We start from the raw sequence: 25,580 nt of genomic DNA on the forward strand, positions 1-25,580 counted from the left end.
TTACATTGGACACAGGTCTATAAGAATTTGGAAAGTAAGTAGTACATGGCCAATAAGACCCAGAATAACTGAGTATCAGAAAGACGTGGTTCATGCTTGGATTGGGTCTCTGGCTGTTGCCCATTCCCACATGCTGGTCTCATCATTCCCACTGAAAATGAGGTGAGAGGCAGGCTTGACAAAGATTATGAAACTTTGGAGTTAAAGAAGTTCAGGTCTCAAGTCAGCAATTTTCTCACCACACTGGCCCCAAATTGACCTTTTGAGTTAAAATCAGAATTTTGGTGTCCATAATTCAAATCAACTGAGTAATTATCAATGTTTGGGTTAAACAATGAGCATTTAAGCTGATGAAGTTTAAATTTAACTTATTTTTACCCCTCAGTGCTCCCAGATCCTGATTTGTATATCGAAAGTAGGTAACGCCGTAGAACTATGCTTCACAGGAATACACACTTCATTTTTTTTTGATGTAATCTATTTTTACTCCCCAATTTCAGCCTGCAACTCTGGTGGTGTTTGCCCTTATTCTCCTTTGCCAGCATTTGCCCTGGTCCGATCTCTCCTCCTCACATTCTCAACCCCCTTGCAAACCCACTAAATTATATCAATAACAGCGTCATGTGTTAATTATATACTGATTGCATTTAATTATATGCGGGGAAGATCATTGGGTACATTTTTACTTGAGCTTATATAAAGAGACACTTACTGATACTGTGGTGTGGTTTAATTAGGAGGTATGTGATTACTACTTTTCACTCTGAATAATTCTAAGACTGAGTAAAGATTGACTCCAGTATCAACCTTCACCAACTGGCTTTCTGGAGTATAAGTATGCGAAGTTCCTGGAGGGTTTTGGAATTTAGAATAGTGGATGTCAACTGAAACAAATGTTAGATGAGATCATCTGAGTTCAATCACTCAGAAACTGAGGCAGGGTTCAAGACAATCTGACACATCAGGGAAGAACAGCAGTTGCTGGAACAAATGTTTCAGCAGGCAGTGCCTCCACAACTCAGAGAAAGCGAGGAGGAATGGGTTGGAGAAAGAATTCCCAGAATAAATTATCCTGGCCAAGAAGTATTTTTTTTGGCAGGGTTGGGTGGCGGGGTGGGGGGGGGGGGTGAGGTGCAGGGCTGAAGTTAAAGTTAATAATTAAAGAGGTGAATGCAAACTGAGAGCCAAAATGCTTTTTGCCTCTTAGATTCTATTCTAGGCATTTCAGGGAGGAATTTCAGAGACTAGAGAAGGTAATGAAAGTCATAGGATACTTGAGAAAGCAGCTAGTCATCATGATCCAAAATGGAGCCAGCCATATTGGATATTAAAGTTTTGCTAAAGGATACTAGGAAGCATTGGAGCAGTCACTCAAGGATAGTAATCTCCAGATTATTTTCTCTATATTGAGCTAGAATAAAGAAAGATTGGAATATTATACAGCTCAACAGAAGGTGGCTTCAGCAAGAGAATGTCCAATTTATGGAGCATTAACAATAATAATGGAAAGATGAGGGCTATTCTATAATGATGAGCTACATCACAAGAATGGGGCTAATGCACTGTCAGAACAGTTAAAGTGGAAACTGAAGAGTAATTGAAACTAACAAGGGAGGAGGAAAAATAAATGAAATCAGAAAGAGCAAGCAAATAAGTTAAAAATAGATGAGGTTAATATACCCTAAAAACCAAATTTAGCAAATGTTGTAGGATACAAAAGAAATAAAGGAAGCAGAGGACAAAAATTATAAACCAGTAATGAGCTGAAATTAAAGGAAGTGCTAGCTTGACCAAAAAAAGGAAAAGAAGAAACACTGATCACAAAACAAAAATACTGACAAAAATATACATATATTCCTTAAGGTTTTTTGGATCTCTAATGAAATAATAGAAAGCACAACTGCATCATCAGTTTTTGCTATTTTTCTCTGCTTGTCTGAAGTCAAATTATTCTGAAGGCAAGTTATGATATGCTGAGCAGATGATAATATGTCTATTATAAAAATAAAAGAGGCAAGTGCTGATGGGGAAGTTATTCATCCTACCAGGCGACCCTTCCTTAGGGATCTACAATAGACTATCACAGCAATCAAATAACTTGTAAATCACACCCAAGATTTTTTTTCTCCTTTACTACCCTACCTAGGTGGCCACTCCAGACACTGTATAAACATACTTCACTAGAATAAGTTCTAACAACAGTTCTGAAATTGCCTTGGAAGGCTAAGGATTAAACTTTCATTCATATCTAGTATCTGTCCCCTCCCAGAAGCCTCCTTTCCTGGCTTCAAGTTCAAACTTTTCTAACTGTTCACTCCATAACTCAGTTCTCTCACACTAATGGAGTAACATTAGAGATTAACACTGTTCTCCTTCCCAGTACAACTTCAAGGGCTTGGGTGTTTCTATCATGCATTTGTTACTGTCAGGAAGATATAATCATTTTCATAATGTTATTGGAATTTATTTTAGAGTAATAGTGAGGGTTATGTGTGTGTGTGTGTGTGTGTGTGTGTGTGTGTGTGTGTGTGTGTGTGTGTGTGTGTGTGAACTTAACTAAATTAAAGGCAGCTGGTCTGAAGGCTTTGATGTATAAAATAAGCCAAGCTTGAAATGTTAAGTCAGTAAACATAGGGGAAGTTTTAAAATGTAAGGTGTAAAGGGAACATTTGCATTTTTAAACAAACCAGGCAAGCTTGAATTCAAAAGAGAGGATGAAATATTTCACCTAGCCAGGAGAAGTTAAAAAAGTGTGTTTATTTTTGCCGAAGATTACTGGTAAAATTGGTACTTTGATGGATTTTTAATATTAGAGAGGTAAAAGTCCAAAGTCATAGTGAAACAATGGGAGCTTGCATTCAAAGAGGGAAAACATTTATAAAGGAGTGAAGGCTGTGTGTAAGGGAAGGCATTCTAAGATCTAACACAAGTGTGAAAAGCCTCCAGCATCTAAGCCTCAAGTTGCTGTCTACAAGCAGCTGAAGCTGAGAAAAGCTCATTTTGAATTTGACTGTTCAAGGTATTGTGTGTTACTTTGCCTGGTCTTTTAAAATCTATGTGTCTCACTGTTGCTTTAATGGAGGTGTACCTGGAGTTTGGATTAATTAGGGGATTTAGAAACTATAATAGTAGTAACTTGTAGATCTATGTATGTGCTTAAAATAATTTCTTCAGTTGATAAAGGTTTAATTTAGTTTTGTAAGAAACCTATAAGACTTGGTGACCGTTTTACTGAATGCAAAGCCCACATCTCGAAATAAATACAAATTGCAAATAGTTGTGGCAGCTGCTTCAATTTTCCCTCTGGGATTTGGGAAACTTGGCATTTATCATCCACCTGCCATAACAGTTACCAAAAAGAAACCAATAAAGTATGGCCCAACCAGAATAGAATAGTGTCAGCAAGATGGCCTTAGATAATAGAGTTCAACATTCTGCTTGCCTTTATTAAATGTTTTTCTGAAATGAGTGGGCATGGGTTATCGAGTGTCATTTACTCCCATATGTCTTTCAGTTTCTCCCCTAACTAGATCAGTAGCAACCATTATGTTCCCTCTTTTCCAGTGTTCAAAATTTATACCTACCTATATTTACTTTTGGACCAGCAAATAATATAATTCAGCTGTTGCTGATCAGAATCTGTCTGCATGGCAAGCTTTTAAAATTTAGTATTAAAATTATCTTTGAAAAGGAAAAAGAACTCAAATTAGAATAATGCTAGACACTGTCTTCCTTTTTCCTCCTTTCTCTCTGGGTCTCCCTCAGCTTTATAGGCTTTCTTCAATTAAAAAAAATGATTTTTATAAAATAGTTTAGTTGAAGCCTACTCAATTCATCATTCAAATATTTTTTTAAAAAACATAACAGTTATCAGAGATTAAATTCAACTCTTCCACTGAGAAACTAAATCTTTTATCACTCAAACTTAAAACAAAATCTGCACTAGGTATGTAATTAGAAAGTCAACAACCTTCCCTCCTTCAGAAGGTCAAAAATAGGGATGGTCGCTGATGATTGCACAGTATTCAGTTACATTTGCAATTCTACAGACAATGAAATGTCCATATGCAGCAACATGGGACAACATTCAGGCTTGGGCTGTTAAGTGGCAAGTAACAGGCATACTTTCATAAGTGCTAGACAATAACCATCTCCAATACGTCTCCTTAACATTCAACTGCATGACCGTTGCCAACATCCTGCGGTTTAACATTGACCAGAAATTTAGTGGACCAGCCATATAAATACTGTGGCTGCAAAAGTAGGTCAGAGGCTGGTATACTGCTGCAATGACTCACCTTCAGATTCCCCTAAAGCCTGCCCACCACACGCAAGGCACTAGTCCAGGAGTGTGATGGAATATTTCCTACTTGTCTGGGTAAGTGCGGCTCCAATGACACTCAAGAAGCCCGAGGCTATCCAGGACAAAGCAGCCAGTTTGATTGGCACCCCATTCATCACCTTAAACATTTACACCCTCCAGTACCAGCTGCAGTGTATACCATCTACAAGATGCACTGCAACAAATAACCCATGCTTCTTCAACAATACCTTCCAAACTCTCTACCACCTGGAAGAACAAGGGCAGCAAGTGCATTGGCTCACTACCACCTGCAAGTTCTCCACCACCCTGACTTGGACCTATATCACCTTTCCTTCACTTTAGCTGGGTCAAATTCCTGGAATTCCCTTCCTATCAGCACTGTGGGTACAGCTACACCATGTGGTTTACGTCTTCAAGGGCAATTAGGGATGGACAATAAACGCTGACCTTGCCAGTGATGTCCACATCCCATGAACAAATTTTAAAACCTGGTAAATCTCTTCTGCACCCTCTCGAAGCAATTGACATCCTTCCAAAAATGTGGTACCCAGAATTGAACACAATATTCCAGCTGAGGCCTAACCAGCTGGTTAGAACTATTTAACATAACTCCCTTGTTTTTGCACTCTATTCCTCTATCAGTAAAGCCAATGAACCCAAATGCTTCTTTAACAGCTTTGTTCATTCATCCTCATAGATTTATGTACTTATTCTTCCAGGACCACCTTTAAAATTGTACCATTTAGTTTATACTGCCACTCCTCTCTACCAAAACGTTGTCACTTCATTCTTCTCTAAATTTCATCTGTCATGTATCTGCCTATTTCACTAGTCTGTCTATGCCCTCCCAAAGTTTCTTAATATCCTCATTGTTTGCTACATTTCTGAGTTTTGGGCCATTTGTAAACGTTGAAATTTTTCCCAGTCTTCCCAAGTTCAGGCCCTCAATATATATCAGAAAGAGCAGTGGTCCTAATAATGACCTCTGGGGGAACACCATTGCATACTTCTGTACCTTAGCAAATTTTACATCTATGTTCCCACTGTACTTTTAATCCCAGGGGCTTTAATTTTGCAATGCGGTACCTGGCCAAACACCTTTTAAAAGTCCACATACACACATCAAGTGCAAGGCCCGCATTGATTCTCTCGGTCTACCATCAAAGCACTCAACTAAATCAGTCAATGCAACTTGCTTTTTAAAAAAATCCATGCTGACTTTCATTTATTAGCCCATGCTTCCAAGTATTAATTATTTTTGTCTTAGATGACTGTCTCTAAAACCTTCACACAAAGGGTGTAAAGTGTTGAATTCTCCCACAAAATGCAGGAGAGATAATAACTCAATTAAATCAATAGATTTTTTTGCTGGACAAGGCTATAAAAGGATATGGAGCCATAGCAGGTGGATGGAGTTAAAATACAGATCAGCCATGATCTCAATGAATGGTGGAAATGGCTCATGGGGCTGAATGGCCTACTCCAATTTCTATGATCCTATTTTCCCCACCACTGATGAGGCTGAATGGTCTGTAATTGCTGTACTGTTCCCTCTCCCCTTTTTGAACAGGGCTATAAAATTTGCAATCCGACTTATTTAAGGAGGATTGGAAAATTCCACAATTATTCCTCCTCCTCCTTCAGGTATCATGCCCTAAGAAGGCGTTGGTGACCATGGACTTCCATTGGATTGATCCATGATTAGACTTGGCAAAGTACTGCAGTGGTTTGCCATTGCCTTCTGCTGACCAGAAAACTCTCCTGTTCTTACTGCCTAAGCAGGCATATTGGAAGGATTTACAGGCTGGTAATCCACCTGTTTGGTCACATAATGAACGCACCTTCTGTGGCCATCAAGTCCTGGGGTGGAGCATGAACCCAGAGTTTCTGGCCCAGAGGTAGAGGCGTTACCATTGAACTACACAGCCACTCCATCATTACTACCCTCAGTAATTTATGATGGATGCCATCTGGGCCAGGTGACTTTTCTATTTTGAGTCCAATCAACCTTTTAAGTATTGCTTCTTTATCTAATTTAATCCTACCTAACGTTGCTACCCCTTCTGACTGCAACCTCTTCTATAATGAAGATAGATGCAAAGTACTCATTTAGTACTCAGCCCCCTTTTTAAGTAGACAGATGGCACATTTTTGAAGAAAATATAGAAAAATGGCCATAAAGCCAAAAAACTTAACTCCTGGCAAAAAAACGCGACTTCTTTGACCATATTTCTAAAAAAATTTTGAAGTTCTATCTTCTATTTTCATTTCTTAATTACAAGTATGTCTCCAACTTACCTCTTCCTCGCCCTACTCCTCTACACCAAGTGTGATGACTTGAATTCACTAAACTATCTTTATTTTCAATTTTATAGATAAAAATTTAAAACAAAAAAACTTGATATCTCTGCAAGTCTGACAATGATGTTCATTTACCAAATCGGGGCCCTTGAGTAGCTTTAGGTAAAACTATAAATTTCATACAGAAACATAAATATGCTTGGGTACCATATCACAGAAATAACTGAAGCAAACTTTCACAAAATATGTAAGGGTGCATTCGATTCCAGTCATTTCAAAAAGATGTCGATGCTCTACTGCACATACCTACGTATCAAAAGTAAACATGCTATTTAACACTTCTATTGTTTTCATGTGACCCTGTCAAATGAAACAATTATTGTGCCATGTCAAAAGCACACTTCCTTCTTTCCAACAGTTTACCCTTTTGCCTCTAGTGAAAGGCGACAAGATCGCTTAACAATGTCTCGTCTTTTTCAATAAATTTTGCATGAAAACATGTTACTCAAGCACAAAGTTGCCTGCTGTCACATTGGAAGTGTGATAAATGTTTAATGAAAACAACACACCACACAGCTTGGTGTCAGACAACAGGAATCACATAAGCTTGCTTTGATCTGAGCAGACACTTAAAAGAGGTTCTATGCATGCTTCATGCAGCAGAACTCTGTAACCTGTATGTTAATGATGTAAAATTAACATAATAACTTCCTGCATCATGGGATGCAGGGGGTGGGTTGGGGGGGAAGAGAGTATTCGACAAATGACAGGTTGGTAGAGTTTAAGGGTGCTGCCAGACTGAAAAACTGAATATTATTTGTTCAGAAAGCACAGCCTGTCAAAAACACAAAAGGGCAGAAAAAAGCAACCTGGTGTAAAAGCATGCATCGGTGTCTTAATTACAACTTTACTCTGCATATCTTAACATATTTAAGATACATTAATCATCACACAATTGTTTTGATCTATAGTACCATCATGTGTTCTTCACAAACAAATGAGGCGGAATTAAATTTTGAGAGTAATATATAAACATTTCTTGAGTTTAAGGGTTATTACAATGGCCTTTCATCTTCTACACCAAACAGCAATGGAAAAATCAGCCCAATGAAGACAAGTATCTGTTGATTTGAAAAGAAAATTAGATGTATTTAGCATGACAGGACATAGATCTGTTTTTTGCACATTGCCGTGAACTTTGTTTAGGTGGTTCCCAAATATTTAAATACTTCAAAAGCAAAAAAAATATTCAATTATTGCACATCAAGGTACCAAGTAATCTACCTATGTAACTACTGTACAATTCAGACTTATTTAGAAGTTGCTGTTTCTGGCAAGTCACTGTTATTATGAACTTGGCAGTTAAGTTTACGGTTTAAGCTACACTCATTCCTAAATCCTTTCTTTAAGTAAAAATTTGATAAAGAAAGATTTGATAATGCAAGTTATTCATGAAGGAATAGTGCAATCCAAACTCCAGCAACCAAAATATATGGTTGAAAATTGTGCAAAATGGTAAAAGGAGATCATTACACATAGAACTAATCAGCAGTGAAGGAAATCATTTGGCCCACTGTGCCTGTGCCAGCTCTTTGAAGAGCTACCTTTCGCAATTACCCTGCAAATTTCTGCTTTTCAATTTTATATCCAACTCCCTTTTTGAAACTTCTTCTTGAATCTCCCTCCATCACTCTTTCAGATAGTGCATCCAGATCGTAACAACTCACCACATAAAAAAAAATTCTAATTTCCCATCTGGAATTTGCCCATTATTTGGTTCCCGACCCTCCTATCAGTGGAAAAAGTTCCTAACAACACAAAATCCCTCATTATTTTGAACACCTTTATTAAATCTCCCCTTAACTTTCTCTGTTGTAAGAGGAATAAACTCAGCTTCACTAGTCTCTCCACATAATTAAAGTCCTTATTCAACACCCTCTGAAAGGTTTTGATAGCCTTCCTGAAGCTCATAATTTTACATATTACTCCAGCTGAGGCTGAACTGGTGATAAATAACTGGATATCATAACTTACTCGCTTTTGCACACTATGCTATATTAATAAAGCCAAAGATCCCATATGCTTTTTAAAAAGCCTTCTCAATTTCTCCTGTCAAAACTTCCAAGTCTCTCTATTTCTGCACTCCTGTTAAAATTGTACTATTAAATTTATATTGCCTTACATATGCCTATTTCCTTCCAAATTGTATCACATGCAGAGAAATACAAAGATTCATGAATAATGTTTGCCAAATAACAGGTTTTCTTCATTCGTTCACGAGATGGGGGCATCACTGGCTAGGCCAGCAGTTATTGCCCATCCCAAATTGCCCTCGAGAAGGTGGTGGTGAGCCACCTTCTTGAACTGAAGCCCACGTGGTGTCGGTACACCCACAGTGCTATTAGGGATGGAGTCGCAGGATTTTGATCCAGCAGCAGTGAAGGAGTGGCGATATAGTTCTGAGTCAGGATGGTGTGTAGGGAATTTGTAGGTAGCAGTGCTCCCATGCATCTGCTGCCCTTGTCCTTCTAGGTGTTAGAGGTCATGGGTTTGGAAGGTGCTGTCGAAGAAGCCTTATTGAATTACTGTTGTGTTTCTTGTAGGTTGTACACCCTGCTGTCACTCTGCATCGGTGGTGCATGGGGTGCCAATCAAGCAGGCTGCTATGTCCTGGGTGCTGTTGAGCTTCTAGAGTCTTGGTTGAGCTGTGCTCATTCAGGCAAGCGGCAAGTATTCCATCACATTCCTAACTTATGCCTCGTAGATAGTGGACAGGCTTTGGGGGGTGAGGTGAGTCACTTTCTGCTCCCAGCCTCTGACTCTGGTAGCCACAATATTTATATAGCTGGTCAGGTTCAGTTCACCCCCAGGAAGTTGATAAGAGGGGGATTCTGTGATGGTAATGCCATTGAACATCAAGAGGAGATAGATGGTCTTTGCTTGGCACTTATGTGGCACACTTGTTACTTGCCACTTATCAGCCCAAGCCTGAACGTTGTGCAGGTCTGGCTGCGTCCGGACATAGACTGCTTCGGTATCTGAGAAGTCGCGAATGGTACTGAATAATGTGAACATCAGCAAACATCTTCACTTCTGTCCTTATGATGGAGGAAAGGTCATTGATGAAGTAGCTGAAGATGGTTAGGTCTAGAACACTCACCTGAGGAACTCTTGCAGTGATGTCCCAGGGCTGAGATGATTGATCTCCAACAACCACAACCTTTCTGTGAGGTATGACTCCAACCACTGGAAAGTTTTCCCTGATTCCCATTGACTTCAGTTTTGCAAGGGCTCCTTGATGCTACACTTAGTCAAATGCTGCCTTGATGTCAAGGGCAGTCACTCTCGAGTTCAGCTCTTTTGTCCATGTTTGGATCAAGGCTGTACTGAGATCAGGAGCTGAGCAGCCCTGGAGGAATCAAAACTGACATACAGTATAAGTTACAGTAGTAATTTCATTGAGTTACGAGATTTGAAAAGAAAAGATAGAGTAGTGTACATTGAGCCGAGTGAGACAACCAACAGATGACATAATTGGAGAGGCAGGAAGGCATATGTCATACTATTAAATGGTTTGACCAAAACATCTAATTATATAGCTTGGGTGCCCTGCAAATCCATAATCAGATTTTACTGTTCCCAGCATTCACACTGGTTAAAAACCTAGACTACAGTCCAGATCCCTGGGAACACCACTTATCACATGTCAGCATTTATAACATTCCTTTTATCAAATGCCTTCCGGAAGTACGTATATACAACATCCACAGACACTTGCGTATTGACCACGCTAGTGATCTGCTCAAAGAAAGTTTCACCATTAAAACATTGCTTACCCTTCTTAAACATGTGCTGACTCTCTTTGTTTAGTTCATATTTGGCCAAGTGCTCAGCAACTCTTTTCCTGATGCTAAACACCAGTAACTTCTGCACAATTGTTAACCTGACCTGAAAAATGTTAAACTGACAGACTTGTCAACACCCAATTTCTCCTTCCAGCCCTCCTAAAAAACAGTAACATGTGCAATTTTCCAATCCAAAAGGAAAATTCCAAATGTCATGAGCTTTGGAAAACTAGGACTAGCTCATCTGCAATTTCTTCACCTATTTCTTTTAACACCCTGGAATGGAAACCGTCAGTCCTGGAAATGTCATTTTAAGGACTTCATTTAGTAATGGGCACCACGTGGTGCAAAAGTATGAACACCATTTGGAGAAAATGAGGAGTCACATTTTCTTTTTCTCTTCAGATTTCAAAGTTACATTCAGTTCTTCTAAAGAAGGATCCACTTCATTATTGAAGGCAAAATAAAAGTTGCGCGTTCATTCAAAATATGTCAAAACATTCTTAAATTCTTCCCTAAACTCGAAACATAACTTGTAATTTGCAGAGAAACATTTGAATTAGTGTTTCATTGCATTTGCACTCTTGGTTTACATTAAGGCACATTATAATACATTAAATCCACTGACATGCAGATATACGGTAAGCTGTAAGGTTAGTGAACATAGTAGGGTTTAAACATATTAGGAACAGATGTTGATCAAATTGGCTAAGACAGCATTAAACATTACTAATTTCTATCTTTCTATTCATTTTAATACAAAGTTTTGTTTAAAGAGTAAGAAATGATGACACCATCAAGACAATGGCTTGGAAACTTATGACATGAAGATGAAGTTTTAGCAAAAATACAGTTGCTGCACTTAATCAGGTATATTAGTGCTCCACAAACCATTTGAATTGCACAGCTCAGTCTGTACAGATATAATCAAATTATTTTAACATATATTAATTGCAGCATACTAAACAAGTATATGCATATAAACCATTTTTGCAAATATTCCTGATTGAAGAACATCTGATTTGATAGAACGTTAGGCAACAGTCTACGTGCATTACCTAGTAAGGCAATTTTAAATCAAAAACCATGACATTCCACAATTACTTCTTACCCTTTATCGCTCCGTGATTCCCTTTGTTTTTCTTTCTCCCGGTCCTTTACTCGCCCTTTGTCTCTGCCTTTACGTCTTTCCCTTTCTCTAGATCTGCTGCGACTGTAACTTCGCCTGCGGCTGGAGCGTTCACTGCTTCGGCTATGGGAGTGTTGCCGATGTCTAGATCTTGAACTGTTGTGAAATCATTGAATACATTAATAAACATTCCTTCTTCTCCATGCTAGATAATTAAATGTGAGTTTGAATTTTTTTCATAAGTTCTCAGGTAATGGAACTCAAATGAGTCACGTCATTAAAAAACAATTTGCCAACAATTTCCCAGAGTAAATCTTCAACCTTGCCTGGTCATGGGAACCATTAAAATGATTTAGGATTGCTGATGAAAGGGGATCAGTAAATAATCTTTTTTCAGCAATAAAAAGAAAACAGTGGATGAACCACGTCAGGCTGAAACTGATTTCATATGCATCCTAACAAACTGTTTAAGAATGACATAAATGCAGACCTGAGGACAGGCCAGGTGCCCATTTTTTTTAGCAAGAAGAAGTAATATGTAACTCTGGAAGAACACAAGAACCTGACATTCTGGAGCCATGCTTGAATGATGAAATAAAAACAAAAATACCTGGAAAAACTCAGCAGGTCTGGCAGCATCTGCTGTTAACGTTTCGAGTCCAAATGACCCTTCAACAGAACTAAGTAAAAATAGAAGAGAGGTGAAATATAAACTGGTCGGGGGGGGGGGGGGGGGGGGGGGGGGGGGGGGGGAAGAAGAGCTGGATAGAGGGCCACTGATAGGTGGAGATAACCAAAAGATGTCACAGACAAAAGGACAAAGAAGGTGATATCACCACCTTCAACACCTCTTTGTCCTTTTGTCTGTGACATCTTCTAGTTATCTCCACCTATCACTGGCCCTCTATCCAGCTCTTCTTGTCCCACACCCCCCACCCCCAGCCTCCCCCAACACCCCGCACCTTAAACCAGTTTATATTTCACCTCTCTTCTATTTTTACTTAGTTCTGTTGAAGGGTCATTCGGACTCGAAACGTTAACTGTGTTCCTCTCCACAGATGCTGCCAGATCTGCTGAGTTTTTCCAGGTGTTTTTGTTATGGATTTCCAGCATCCGCAGTTTTTTGCTTTTATCTTGAATGATAAAGGTTGTTTGTGAATGTCTGTGAAAGATTCTTCTGGTACAGAGAGCATATTTGGAATTTGGTCCCATGAAGCAATGCCCTGATAATTCTAAAGTTGCATTACTTCCAGGTATCCAGGCAGACCAGAAAAGTAAATTGTATAATTGGTCAGGTGCTAACTTTTCTATCACTATTTTGCTTACACTCTTACAGGTTCTAGATTTGTAGCTGCTTTAAGCTTACCCGAGGGTACTGAAACCCATTTGCTGCATGTCACTGGTAACAGCAGCCACGGGAAGAATTATGATTCCCTTCCACCAGTGCATGAGATAACAATATTCAGTTTTGAAACTCAGTAATATTTTCTTCCTTACTGCATGGCTGACATATACCAAGTATTGCCTCTTTGGAACTTTTTAGAAACACACTCAGTTTGTGCTGCTGTTGATCAACCTTTACAATAATTTGCATTTATATAGCACATTTAAGTAACAAAACATTCCAAAGTCCTTCAAAGTTGAGAACCAGAACCAAAGAATCACAGAATAGGAGGATGGCTACAGCGCAGGGGGCAGCCATTAGAGTCACATTCCCACCTAGCTTCGTGTCATCCGCAAACTTGGAAATATTACATTTGGTCCCCACATTGAAATCATTGATTTATTTGTAAACAGCTAGGGCCCAAGTACTGATCCTTGCGGTACCCCAGTAGTCACAGCCTGCCAACATGAGAATGACCCATTTATTCCTACTCTCTGTTTTCTGCCTGTTAACCAATCCTTAATCGTGCCAGTATATTACCACCTATTGCATATGCTTCAATTTTGTTGACCAATCTCCTGTTGTTGCTGCGGTGGTAATTGTTGCTGCTTATCTGTTGCCTTTGTTGGAACAGTAAACCACTGGGACTGATGGTCATTGAGTTCATTGTGCGATTGGTAAAATCATCTTCCTCATCAACTGTCTGCTGTGAAGGAGCTGCTTCTCGAGTTGTACGTATGGGTTTGCGATTACAACTATATATATCTGGTCATTCATTCTCACTGTATACGATTGAGGTGATAAATTTTTTACGCAGGTCCCAAGTTGTCAAGTGGGCTGACTTATGTTGCGAGCATTGAATGTTTGCACACTGACTGGGTCTTCAACTCTCCGTTCTGGCAATGATTTGGCAGTTTTATTAAAAGTGAAATTTGGCTGTTGTTTCATTTTGATTTTGTCAGTCACTCACTACTTTTGGCTTCAGTAGTTTTTTAGCGATTGGAAGAGTAGTTTGGGTGTGGCATGACAGTAGTCAATGGATTGGGCTACTTTCCATGTCTTCGTTAGGTGTGTTTCTCCACTCCAGGATTGCCTTGTACACATCTGTGCTGGATCTACTTGATTTTTTAATGATCCCTTTGGCAATTCCCATTGCTCATCCTTTCCATTTGACTGGGGAAAGTGTGGAGATGATGTTCAGTGCTGCATTTTCCAATCATTTATAAAGTGCCTGAATTCTTCCCTCATGCACCGAGGGCTATTGTCGCTTATCACAATGTCAAGAATGCCATAATGACTGAAGTGTGCTTTCAGGCATTCTACAACCTCACTGGTGCAGGCTGATGTCAGCTTGTCTAACTCCCAGTAGTCTGAATAGTAGTTGCTGATGAGATAGTCAATTCCAAAGAGAGTGAAGAGGTCTACTCCAAGCTTCATCCATGGTCTGTTTGGGATTCTAGCTTGCTTAGCTTCATGTCCATTACACACACTGCATTGGTTGATATGGTTCTTGATCTCATTGCTCGATATGGTTCTTGATCTCATTGCTCATGTTTAGCCAGCAGAGCACTTCTCCTCCCTTCCTCAGGCTAGACTCAATTCCTTGATGGCTTGCATGGGCATGGATGCACTTCAGCATCGCTATTCTAATCTCTTCAGGGGTAATGACTCTAGTTCCTTTATATAAGTTGCCAACCTGGGTAATCACTTCATCCCTGCATGCCCAATACCCTCTTGCAGCATTAGATGTGCCTACGATGGTTTCAAGCCATCCTTTCAAGCCATCCTTTCATCACTATTTTCTGAAGCACTTAGAGAACTGCATCTTGTTACATAGTTTGCTTGATCTGAGACAAGATACTTGTCTGAGAGATTCAATGTTTGCTGGGTTGGTGACTTCCAGTGTGTGCCATCCTGTTGCTTCTCATTGTATCTGAAAGATTTCACACTCTGCACGAACTTCAGCAACTTCCTTCAAAGGAAATGTAGCGCTTGACAGCATGTCAGCATTGTACATCCACTTCCCCTGCTTGTATTTCACTTTGTTATGACTACGGCAGATGTTAATTACTGTGTAAACCGAATCCTGGAGAGAAACTTGGCTTTTGGGCCATAACCCTTTTTTTTGTATTCTGAAAACAAGAAGAAAATGTACTGATCTCAGCACAAGAAGTCCAATAACACCTTTGGGATTTTAAAATTTAAAAGTTTTATTAACAAGAATAAAAGAAAACTTAGTACACAAGATTATAGTTGCACAGTTAAGATTAGTCTTACAAAACATTCCCCCACTTGGTCAGACCTGCCTTCCAGGCAACAATCCTTTATAGATGTTTAACTATAAAAATCCAGTAATATTACCCAAGGCAACCTGCTGTAGCTTTAATAAAGGTATACCACACGACCTCGTAAACTCTCCTACTCTGCTGGGGAAACCCAAGACTTCAGAATATGACTGCTTTTTGCAGCCCATGACTTTTCTGGCTTGACTGGATGACATCTTCTCCCAGCCTAAAGTTTTTCCAGGAGATCTTCTTCACAGCCAATAGCCCACAGTGACAGCTAACAGCTCAACAACCACCAACTAACTTAAGCTTTCCACAGTAACTCTAAAATATCTTTTTCCTCCTTTCATATCAGGTTCCATTATTTTCACCCCTCTTTGAAACTCAAATCCTTCCAAACATAAAATCTTGCATGTTTCTATTTTGTCTCCGCTTTTGGACCAATAAAATGTAATATACCTTCTTCTATTTACCTATGGAGCTCCTGCAAGATGCAAACATATTTCTAGTCGCCTCCGACTTCCCTTTGATATTCAAACGAACTCTCAACTTATCTAAAAATGCAAATGTTAGATCCAACCTATTCGCTTTACCTCAAACCCCTCATATCTTATTTCAAGTGCACAAACCTAACCCTTCTATCCTTTCATGCCTTAAATCTCCCAGACCATGTCTTCTAGTAACTTTTCCTCAGCTTAATTAAATCATTTACACACACAACCTTCTTCAAAAACACAATATTCCCCAGAAATATTTTTAAAAATAACATCCATTCTCACAACTTCCAAATGATATCGCTGCAAATGAAATAACATAATTTGCAGATGCTTTCAGCACATAGGAACAATATGAGCAAGATGCTTTGAAGTGATTTGTTACTTTGACTCTCCCAAACAGGTCTTGATTAAAATGCTCACAAGCAAAGACAAAAGCAAGGAACTCTTTCTCAATCAGTGCACAGCCTTGTTAATGCTCTGGATGCAAATACAACAGGTTGTCCTTGCTGCATGAAGGACGTTCCAAGTCCTGTCTTGCTGGCATCACACTGCAGGGTGACTTCATCGTTAATACTCAGCACTGGCATTGTTGTCACCAGTTGTTTGATTTGACTGAAAGCTGCTTCTTGTTCTGCAGCCCTGTACCATTGAACATCCTTTGCAGTGAGTTTATGTAGAGGTTCACACGCTAATGACAAATTGAACTTTGCTAGATGGTTTACAAATCCAAATAATCATTGCACAACTTTCACATCTGTTGTTTGCTGCAGCTCTGCTACAGTTCTCGCCTCGTCAGGATCAGGGCGAATTATTTTTACTGTCAGTACATGACCTACTTGGCTTCGGTCATCTCCAGTTGCAGGTTCTTCATATTCAGCTTAAGGCTCATCTGGCTAGCTCTCTCTCCAGCAGTCTCACTAAATTCTGATCATGGTCTGCGTTGGTTTCTTCCATCATATCTCCACATCCATTGACCAACAGGTCATCCATGATCACTTCTACTCTTGGAGAATCACTGGCTATCTCATACTGTCTGTGCTGATACTCTTCCGGAGCAGTAGAAACGCCAAAGGTCTTGAGCAACAATTTGTACATCCCAAATGGTGTCTAGAATGCAGAAAACTGCTGCTTTGTCCAACTTCAATTGCTGGTATCCATCTTTCACATCTGGGGTGGCAAAGATCTTTGCACTGGCAAGTTGCAGCAAAATTCTTCAATGGTTGGCATTGGGTAATAAGATCTCCTCAAAGCTTTATTGAGGTCTTCCGGATCTATGCATACTCTCAGGTTTCCAGTTTTTTTTTACTTCTACCTTGCTGCTAATCCAGTCTGTAGGAGTTATCACTTTCTTGATTACTCCCATCTATTCCAGCCCCTCTATCTTATTGAGTGCAGCTGGAACTCTCCTTGGAAGAAACTGAGTTGGTCTCACACTCTAATCTACTTCAAGATGATATTCACCAAGAAGACATTCAAGACCCGTGAAAACATCTTTGTAATTTTTTATATGTTCAGCAGTCAATGGCTTTGTGCTGTGTGAAACACTGTAAACCTCTTCTGGTACATGGAGGGTTGCCAGTTCTAGCCTTTGACTTGTTTCAGCTGAGATAAGTAAACTTTGCTTAGTATCTGCTATTTGGAACTGCAAATCTTCTTTCTTCCCATTGCATTGGGCTCTCAGCTTACTTTGTCCTTTTAGGGTGAGCATTGTTCCATCATATAGCCAACTTTACCTTCAACAGCTTCATTTTCGGGTCATCATCTTAAGCAATTTCACATAAATATGCAAAGCTCATGATGTAGCATCAGTGTCTATCTGATGTACATAACTTGATGCTCTCCTGCAGTCATCATTCCAACAGTCACAAACCTTTTTTTTCCTTGAAACTTGACGGTGCCAACTTGATCTAGGGCATTGAGTGATTTGTCAGGATTCATCGTCCTGCATTTCTCCAGCAACCATCTTTATAGGCTTGCTTTTCTTCTTTCCAGCAAAACACTTAGAAGCAAAGTGATTTAGTTCCTGCAGCTAGAGCACTGCTTTCCCAACACTGGACATGCTTCCTTTTCTTCGCAATAATTACATCCAGTAGTCCTGCTTTGATCTTTCTGCTGGCCTTTCTGTAAATAGTTCCTTTCTCCATTGTGTTGTTGTTTGGAAGGCCCAAGCTGCCATTCAGCAGTGCAAAGGCTCACCATTTCTCCTGTCAATACACCTCAGCTGATGACTGACCACTTCAGAGCTTCTGTACATATCAACAGCTTTCTTGAAAGTAAGTTTCCCTTCTCTCGGCAGACATTCTCTCATGACGAGGTTTCTTGTTCCAAAGACAATCCTATCTCTGATCCGGTCATCCCTCAGTTGTTCAAACACAAGATTCAGCTAGACATCTCCATGCAGTCACATACCGATAAATATTCTCCCCTTCCTCTTCAGTTCTGGTGTTGAACATAAAGCATTCATAAATAACATAAGTAGAGGGCTCAAAGTGGGTCTTCAAGGCCTTCAAAATTTCACAAAACTGGCTTTTCTACTCCTCAGTGAGGTCAAAGGTGCAATACAACTTGCAGCACTCTTTCCCCAGCACTGAAAATATTGTTGTTATTCTTATTTGTTCAGGTTTTTTTGTTTAACTCTGTGGCAATTTCATAGTTCTGCCATTGAGACGGAAAATAATTCTAATTTGTTTTCAACTCCTCTTTCTCCTCCATAGGAGCTGGCAGTAGTGTTCAAAGCCACACTGACTCACCTAGCAGTCAATGTCCAGTACAAAGTTGCAGACTGAAGTTTTACTTATTCTCTGCTGTTTCTCACTGCAGCTGGCTCACTTTCAGCTATCAAAATCCACTCAATTTCAGCTTGGCACTTCTGACAGCATGTTGCAAGTGGTAGGTGAAATGGCTACTGCTCTCAAGCTTTTATACACAAACAATGACATCAGAAGTCACATGACTATGGCAAACCACAGTACACAAAAGCACTTCTCCAAACAGACTTAACTTTGGAGGAATTTGCAAAGTTTGGGAGAGGTAAAGTCACATCTAAATATGATACTTGGAGACAAGCAGCCAATCTTTTTTTAGCACGGATAGGGGTGAAAGATAGAGGAGGATTTTATCCATGAAGCAGGTGATGGAACTCTGAATAAGTTGGAATATACATAGGGTTCAAGCTCAGGAGACTGACAAGCAGGGTACTGCAAGAAACAAGACTGGTTCTGATAAAGCTAACTAAGCTTCAGCAACTGTGCATTTGAGGTAAAAACACAAAGAGGGCAATGATTCAGGATTAACAGTGGAGATATATGGCTGGGTATCATCAACAAACGTATGAAAAACAACCCTGTGTTCATGACTAATATTACTCAAGAGAAAATACAGATAAGTAAATGAGATAAGGAACAATGGTGCCTTGTGCACACCAAAAGAAATATAGAAACTGGGAGGAGTAGGCCATTCAGCCCTTCAAGCCTGCTCTACCATTCAATTTGATCATGGTTGATCCTTAATCGCAACATCATATTCCAACTTTCTCTCCATCACCCTTGATGCCCCTAATATCCAAAAGAAAATCAATTTCTTTATTGAATGTACTCAGTGACCCGGCCTTCACAGCCTTCTGTGGGAGAGAATTCAACAGGTTGACCAATGCCTGAGTAAAGAAATATTTCCTCATTTCAGTCCTAAATGGCCTGCCCCGTATCCTGAGACTGTTGCCCCTGGTTCTGGACTTCCCAACCAGGGGGAACATACTCCCTGTATCCAGTCTGTCTAGCCTTGTTAGAATTTTATATGTTTCAATCAGGTCCCCTCTCATTCTTCTAAACTCAGGTGAATACAGGCCCATTCGAACCAATCTCTCCTCATTTGACAATCCTGACGTCCCCGGTATCAGCCTAGTGAACCTTCACTGCACTCCCTCTATGGCAAGTATTTGCTTTCTTAGGTAGGGAGACCAAAACTACAGGCAATACTCCAGGTGTGGTCTCACCAAGGCCTTGTATAGCTGCAGTAAGACATCCCTACTTCGGAACTCAAATCCTCTTGCAACGAAGGCCAACATACCATTTGCCTTCCTAATTGCTTGCTGCACCTGCCTATTTATTTTCATTGACTGGTGTATAAGGACATCCAGATCCCTTTGTACAGCCACATTTCCCAATATATCACCATTTAAATATTACTCTGCCTTTCTGTTTTTCACATCAAAGTGTATAACTTCACATTTATCCACATTATACTGCATCTGCCATGTGTTCCCACACACACAACTTGTCTAAATCAAGGAGGCTTCACTCCTTGCATTCTCCTCACAACCCCGCCCAGTTTTGTGTCGTCAGCAAACTTAGAAATATTGCATTTGGTTTCCTCATCCAAGTCATTTATATATATTATAATATATATATTATGAATAGTTGGGGCCCAAGCACTGATCCCTGCGGAACACCACTAGTCACTGCCTGCCATCCGTAAAAAGACCCACTCTCTGTTTCCGGTCTGTCAACCAATTCTCAATCTATGCCAGTATATTACCCCCGATCTCATGTGCCTTAATTTTGCCCACTAGCCTCTTATGTAGGACCTTATCAAAAGCCTTGTTGAAATCCAAATATGCCACATCCACTGGTTCTCCCTTATCCGTTCTACTTGTTACATCCTCAAAAAGCTCCAGTAGATTAGTTAAGTATGATTTTCCTTTTATAAACCCATGATGACTTTGTCTAATCCCATTAATGCTTTCGAAATGTTCTGTTACCATATCTTTTACAACAAGATTTTTATAATAGCATTTTCCCCACTACTGATGTTAGGCTAACTGGTCTGTAATTCTGTTTTTTCTCTCCCTCCTTTTTCAAATAGCCGGGTTACATTTGCCACCCTCCAATCTGTAGGAACTGCTCCAGAGTCTATAGAATTTTGGAAGATGACCACCAATGCATCCAATGTTTCCAGGGCCACTTCCTTTAGTACTCTGGGATGTAGATTATCAGGCCCTGGGGATTTTTCAGACTTTAACCCCATTAATTTCTCTAGCACCATTTATTACTAATACTGATTTTCTTCAATTCCTCCCTCTCACTAGACCCATGGTTCCCTAACATTTCTGGGAAATTATTTGTGTCCTCTTTTGTGAAGACAAAACCAAAATGTGTGTTCAATTCTTCTGCCATTTCTTTGTTCCCTATTATAATTTGCCCCACTTCTGACTGTAAGGGATTTACATTTGTCATTACTAATCTTTTTCTCTTCACATATTTATAGAAACGTTTACAGTCAGTTTTTATGTTCCCTGCAAGTTTACACTCATACTACATTTTCCCCTTTTGATCAATCTTTTTGTCTACTTTTGCTGAATTATAAACTGTTCCCAATCCTCAGGCTTGCTGCTTTTTCTTGGAGTAATGGAGAAGAAACCATATGTCCCATTGGAACAGGAAAGAGTCAAACCATGTGAAATAATTTTATCTGCACTGGAATGCTGATTTGGGCTGCATTAGAGTGCTTCAGCTGGGGTTTGATGAGACAGAGAGTTCAGTGAAGAGAGGAGGAGGGATCCTTTCACTCTCTACCTTTCCTCTGTAAAAAGAGGGGCAGCCTTGGTAAGTAGAACTTGGTAAGTATTTCTTCTGTCCTTAATATTCTCTATACTAGACGAAGTAAAAGTAAAGCGTAAGTCATGACAGGGCAGCTTGGCCAAGTGGAATGCTGCTCCTATGCGATGTGGGAAGTCAGGAACACTTCTAATGTCCAGGGCGACCGTGTGTGCAGGAAATGTCTCCAGCTACAGCTACTTGAAATCTGCGCTTTGGAGCTGGAATTGCGAATGAGATCTTTGTGGATAGCATGTACAGTGAGGTGGTCACACCACAGGTCAAGAGTGCACAGACAGAAAGGGAATGGCTGACCACCAGACACAGAGTAAAAGCACTAAGCAGGTAGTGCAGGAGTCCCGAGTCCATCCCCCCCTCCAACAAATTTTCCATTTTGGGTACTGCTGGGGGAGATGGTTTCTCAGGGGAATGCAGCAAGAGCCAAGTCCGTGGCGCCACGAGTGGCTCAGCTGTACAGAGTGGGGAAAAAGATTAGGAGAGCAATAGTGATAGGGGATTCAATTGTAAGGGGAACAGATAGGCATTTCTGTGGCCGCAGCTTTGACACCAGGATGGTATGTTGCCTCCCTGGTGCCAGGGTCAAGGATGTCACTGAGTAACTGCAGGACATTCTGAAAGGGGAAGGTGAACAGCCAGAGGTCCAGGAACATATCAGTACCAATGACATAGTTAAAAAGAGGGATGAGCTCCTGAAGGCAGATTATAGGCAGCTAGGGAATAAATTAAAAAGCAGGACCTCAAATATAATAATCACAGGGCCACATGCTAGTGAGATCAGCAGTAGGAGAATAGGCCAGGTGAATGCATGGTTCGAGAGATGGTGTAGGAGGGAGGGATTTAGATTCCTGAGGCATTGGGACCAATTCTGGGGAAGAGGGGACCTGTACAACCTGGACAGGTTGCACTCCAGCAGGACCAGGGCCAATATTCTCGCAGGTGTATTTGCTGGTACTTTGGGGTGATGATTTAAACTAGATTGTCAGGGGGCTGGGAACCTGAGCAGGGAAACACAGCAGAGGGGAACAAAGATAGGAATGAAAGACAGGAAAGTAGAATGCAAATGTGGAAGGCAGAGGAATGGGCTAGCAGCGAATATGGTCATTGTACAAAAAAGATGTGCAAAAATGTTAAAAAGTCACTAAAGGCACTGTATCTGAATGCACGCAGCATTCACAATAAGGTAAATAAATTAATAACGCAAATAGATGTAAACTGGTACAATATGATTGCAATTACGGAGACATGGCTGCAAGGTGACCAAGGCTGGGAACTGAATATCCAAGGGTACTCAATATTTAGGGTGGACTTGCAAAACGGAAAAGGACGTGGCATGGCATTGTTAGTTAAGGATGAAATCAGTGCATTGGTGAGTGAGGATATTAGCTCAGAAAATCTAGAAGTAGAATCAGTCTGGATGGACTTAAGGAGCAACAGGGGGCAGAAAACATTAGTGGGAGTTGTCTATAGGCCTCCAAACAGTAGTGATAAGGTAAGGGACGACATTGGACAGGAAATTTGAGATGCATGTAACAAGGGTGCTACAGTAATCATGGGTGACTTTAATCTACATATAGACTGGGCAAACCAAATTAGCAATAATACTGCGGCAGATGAATTCCTGGAGTGTGTACAAGATGGTTTTTTTAGACCATTATGTTGAGGAACCAACTAGGGGACAGGCTATCCTAGATTTGGTATTGTGCAAGGAGAAGGGGTTAATTAATAATCTTGTTCTGCGGGGTCCTTTAGGGAACAGTGACCATAACATGATAGCATTCTTCATTAGGATGGAAAGTGAAGTAGCCCGATCAGAAGCTAGGGTCCTAAATCTTAACAAAGGAAACTACGATGTCTTGAAGCGTGTGTGGCTAAAATAGATTGGAGAACTTCATTAAAAGGTAAGATGGTGGATAGGTACTGTTTAATATTTAAGGAACAAAAGTATGCTTTGCAACAGTCATACATTTCTTTCTGGTGCAAAAACACAACAGGAAAAGTGTCCCAACCGTGCCTAACAAAATAAATTAAGGATAGTATTAGATCCAAAGAGGATTCATATGAAGTTGCTAGAAAAAGCAGCATGCCTGAGGATTGGAAGCAGTTTAGAATTCAGTAAAGGAGTGGAAAAATAGAGTATGAGAGTAAACTTGCAAAGAACATAAAAGCAGATTGTAAAAGCTATATAAGTATGGAAAAAGAAAAAGATTAACGGAGACAAATGTAGGTCCCTGTAAGTCCGAAACAGGAGAATTTATTATAGAGAACAAGGAAATGGCAGAGCAATTAACAACTCTACTTTAGTTCTGGCTTCACAGAGGAAGGCACAAATAACTTCCCAGAAATACTAGGGAACCAAGGATCTAGTGAGAAGGAGGAATTGAAGGAGATTAGTATTACTAAAACAATAGTGTTGGAGAAATTAGTGGGACTGGAAGCCGATAAATCCTCGGGGCCTGATAGCCTACATCCCAGGGTACTAAAGGAGGTGGCCACGGAAATAGTGGATGCGTTCGGTGCCATCTTCCAAAATTCTGCAGATTCTGGAACAGTCCCAGCAGATTGGAGGGTGGCAAATGTAACCCCACTATTTTAAAAATTGCAATTTACAGACAGGTTAACCTAACATCAGTAGTAGGGAAAATGCTAGAGCCTATTATAAAGGATGTGATAACAGGACATGTGGAAAATATCAGCAGGAATAGACAAAGTCAACATGGATTTACCAAAGGGAAATCATATTTGACAATACTACTAGAGTTTTTGAGGACGTAACTGGCAGAATAGATAAGGGAGAACGACTGGATGTGGTGTATTTGGATTTTCAGAAAGCTTTTGATGAAGTCCCACATAAGAGGTTAGTGTGAAAAATTAAAACACATGGGACTGGGGATAATATATTAGCATGGATTGATAATTGGTTACCAGACAGGAAACAGAAAGTAGGAACAAATGGATCTTTTTCAGAGTGGCAGGCAGTGACTAATGGGGTACTGCAGGGGTCAGTGCTTGGGCCCCAGCAATTCACAATATATATCATTTGGGTGAGGGAACCAAATGTAATATTTCTAAGTTTGTTGATGATGCAAAACTTGGTGGGAACGTGAGCAATGAGGAGGGTGTTAAGAGGCTTCAAGGCGATCTAGACAGGTTGAGCGAGTGGGCAAATACATGGCGGAATACATAGTAGAAAAAACAAAACGGCAGAGTGTTATTTAAATGGTGATACATTGGGAAATGTTGATGTACAAAGGGACCTGGGTGTCCTTGTACACCAATCACTGAAAGCAAGCATGCAGGTGCAGCAAGCAGTTAAGAGGCAAATGGTATGTTGGCCTTCATTGTGAGAAGATTTGAGTACAGGAGCAAGGATGTCCTACTGCAGCTGTACAGCGCCTTGGTGAGACCGTACCTGGAGCAGTGTGCAGTTTTGGTCTCCTTACCTCAGAAAGGATATACTTGCCAGAAAAAGAGTGCAGCAAAGGTTCACCAGACTGATTCCTGGGATGGCAGAATTATCATATGAGGAGAGATTGGACCAACTAGGCCTGTATTCACTGGAGTTTATAAGAATGAGAGGGGATCTCATTGAAACGTATAAAATTCTGATAAGGATGGACAGACTGGATACAGGGATGATGTTTCCTCTGGCTGGGGTTTCTAGAACAAGGGGTCACAGGCTCAGGATAAGGGGTAGACCATTTAGGACTGAGATGAGGAGAAACGACTTCACTCAGAGGGTGGTGAACCTATGGCATCCTCTATCACAGGAGGCTGTGGAGGCCAAATCGGTGAATATATTTAAGAAGAAAATAGATGGATTTCTGGGCTCTAAAGGCAAGAACGGGTATGGGGAGAGTGAGGGAGTACAGCGTTGAGATAGGGGATCAGCTATGATCATGCTGAATGGTGGAGCAGGCTCGAAGGGCCGAATGATCTACTCTTACTCCTATTTTCTATGTTTCTATGGGAGGACCATAGAGGAAAGTCACTGGAGGAGGGTAATGTGGTTGATCACGTCAAAGGCCACAGAGCAGCTGAGGAGAATAATGCAGCGGTCAATGGCACATGCAATGCCCTTAATAGCTACTGAATCCTAAGCTGAACTGACAAGAGATTCATTGAAGAATACAGAAAGACCAGTTTCATACTATATGGAATCTATCTAGTACATAGGTCAAGAAACCAATCCAGGAACCACTGGTG

At 40.3% G+C, this 25,580-nt stretch overlaps 1 protein-coding gene across 2 annotated transcripts in view; it reads right to left on the reverse strand.

Moving 5' to 3' along the window:
* rsrc1 (arginine/serine-rich coiled-coil 1) overlaps positions 1–25,580 on the reverse strand; it is a 468,003-nt gene that overhangs the window by 338,069 nt on the left and 104,354 nt on the right. For both annotated transcript variants that reach the window (XM_041176225.1, XM_041176232.1), the window contains one exon: positions 11,582–11,755. In XM_041176225.1, coding sequence (XP_041032159.1) covers positions 11,582–11,755 — 174 coding nt within the window. The remainder of the gene's footprint in view (positions 1–11,581; positions 11,756–25,580) is intronic.

Source organism: Carcharodon carcharias, chromosome 2 (genome assembly GCF_017639515.1).
Source record: "Carcharodon carcharias isolate sCarCar2 chromosome 2, sCarCar2.pri, whole genome shotgun sequence".
Taxonomy (NCBI): Eukaryota; Metazoa; Chordata; class Chondrichthyes; order Lamniformes; family Lamnidae; genus Carcharodon; species Carcharodon carcharias.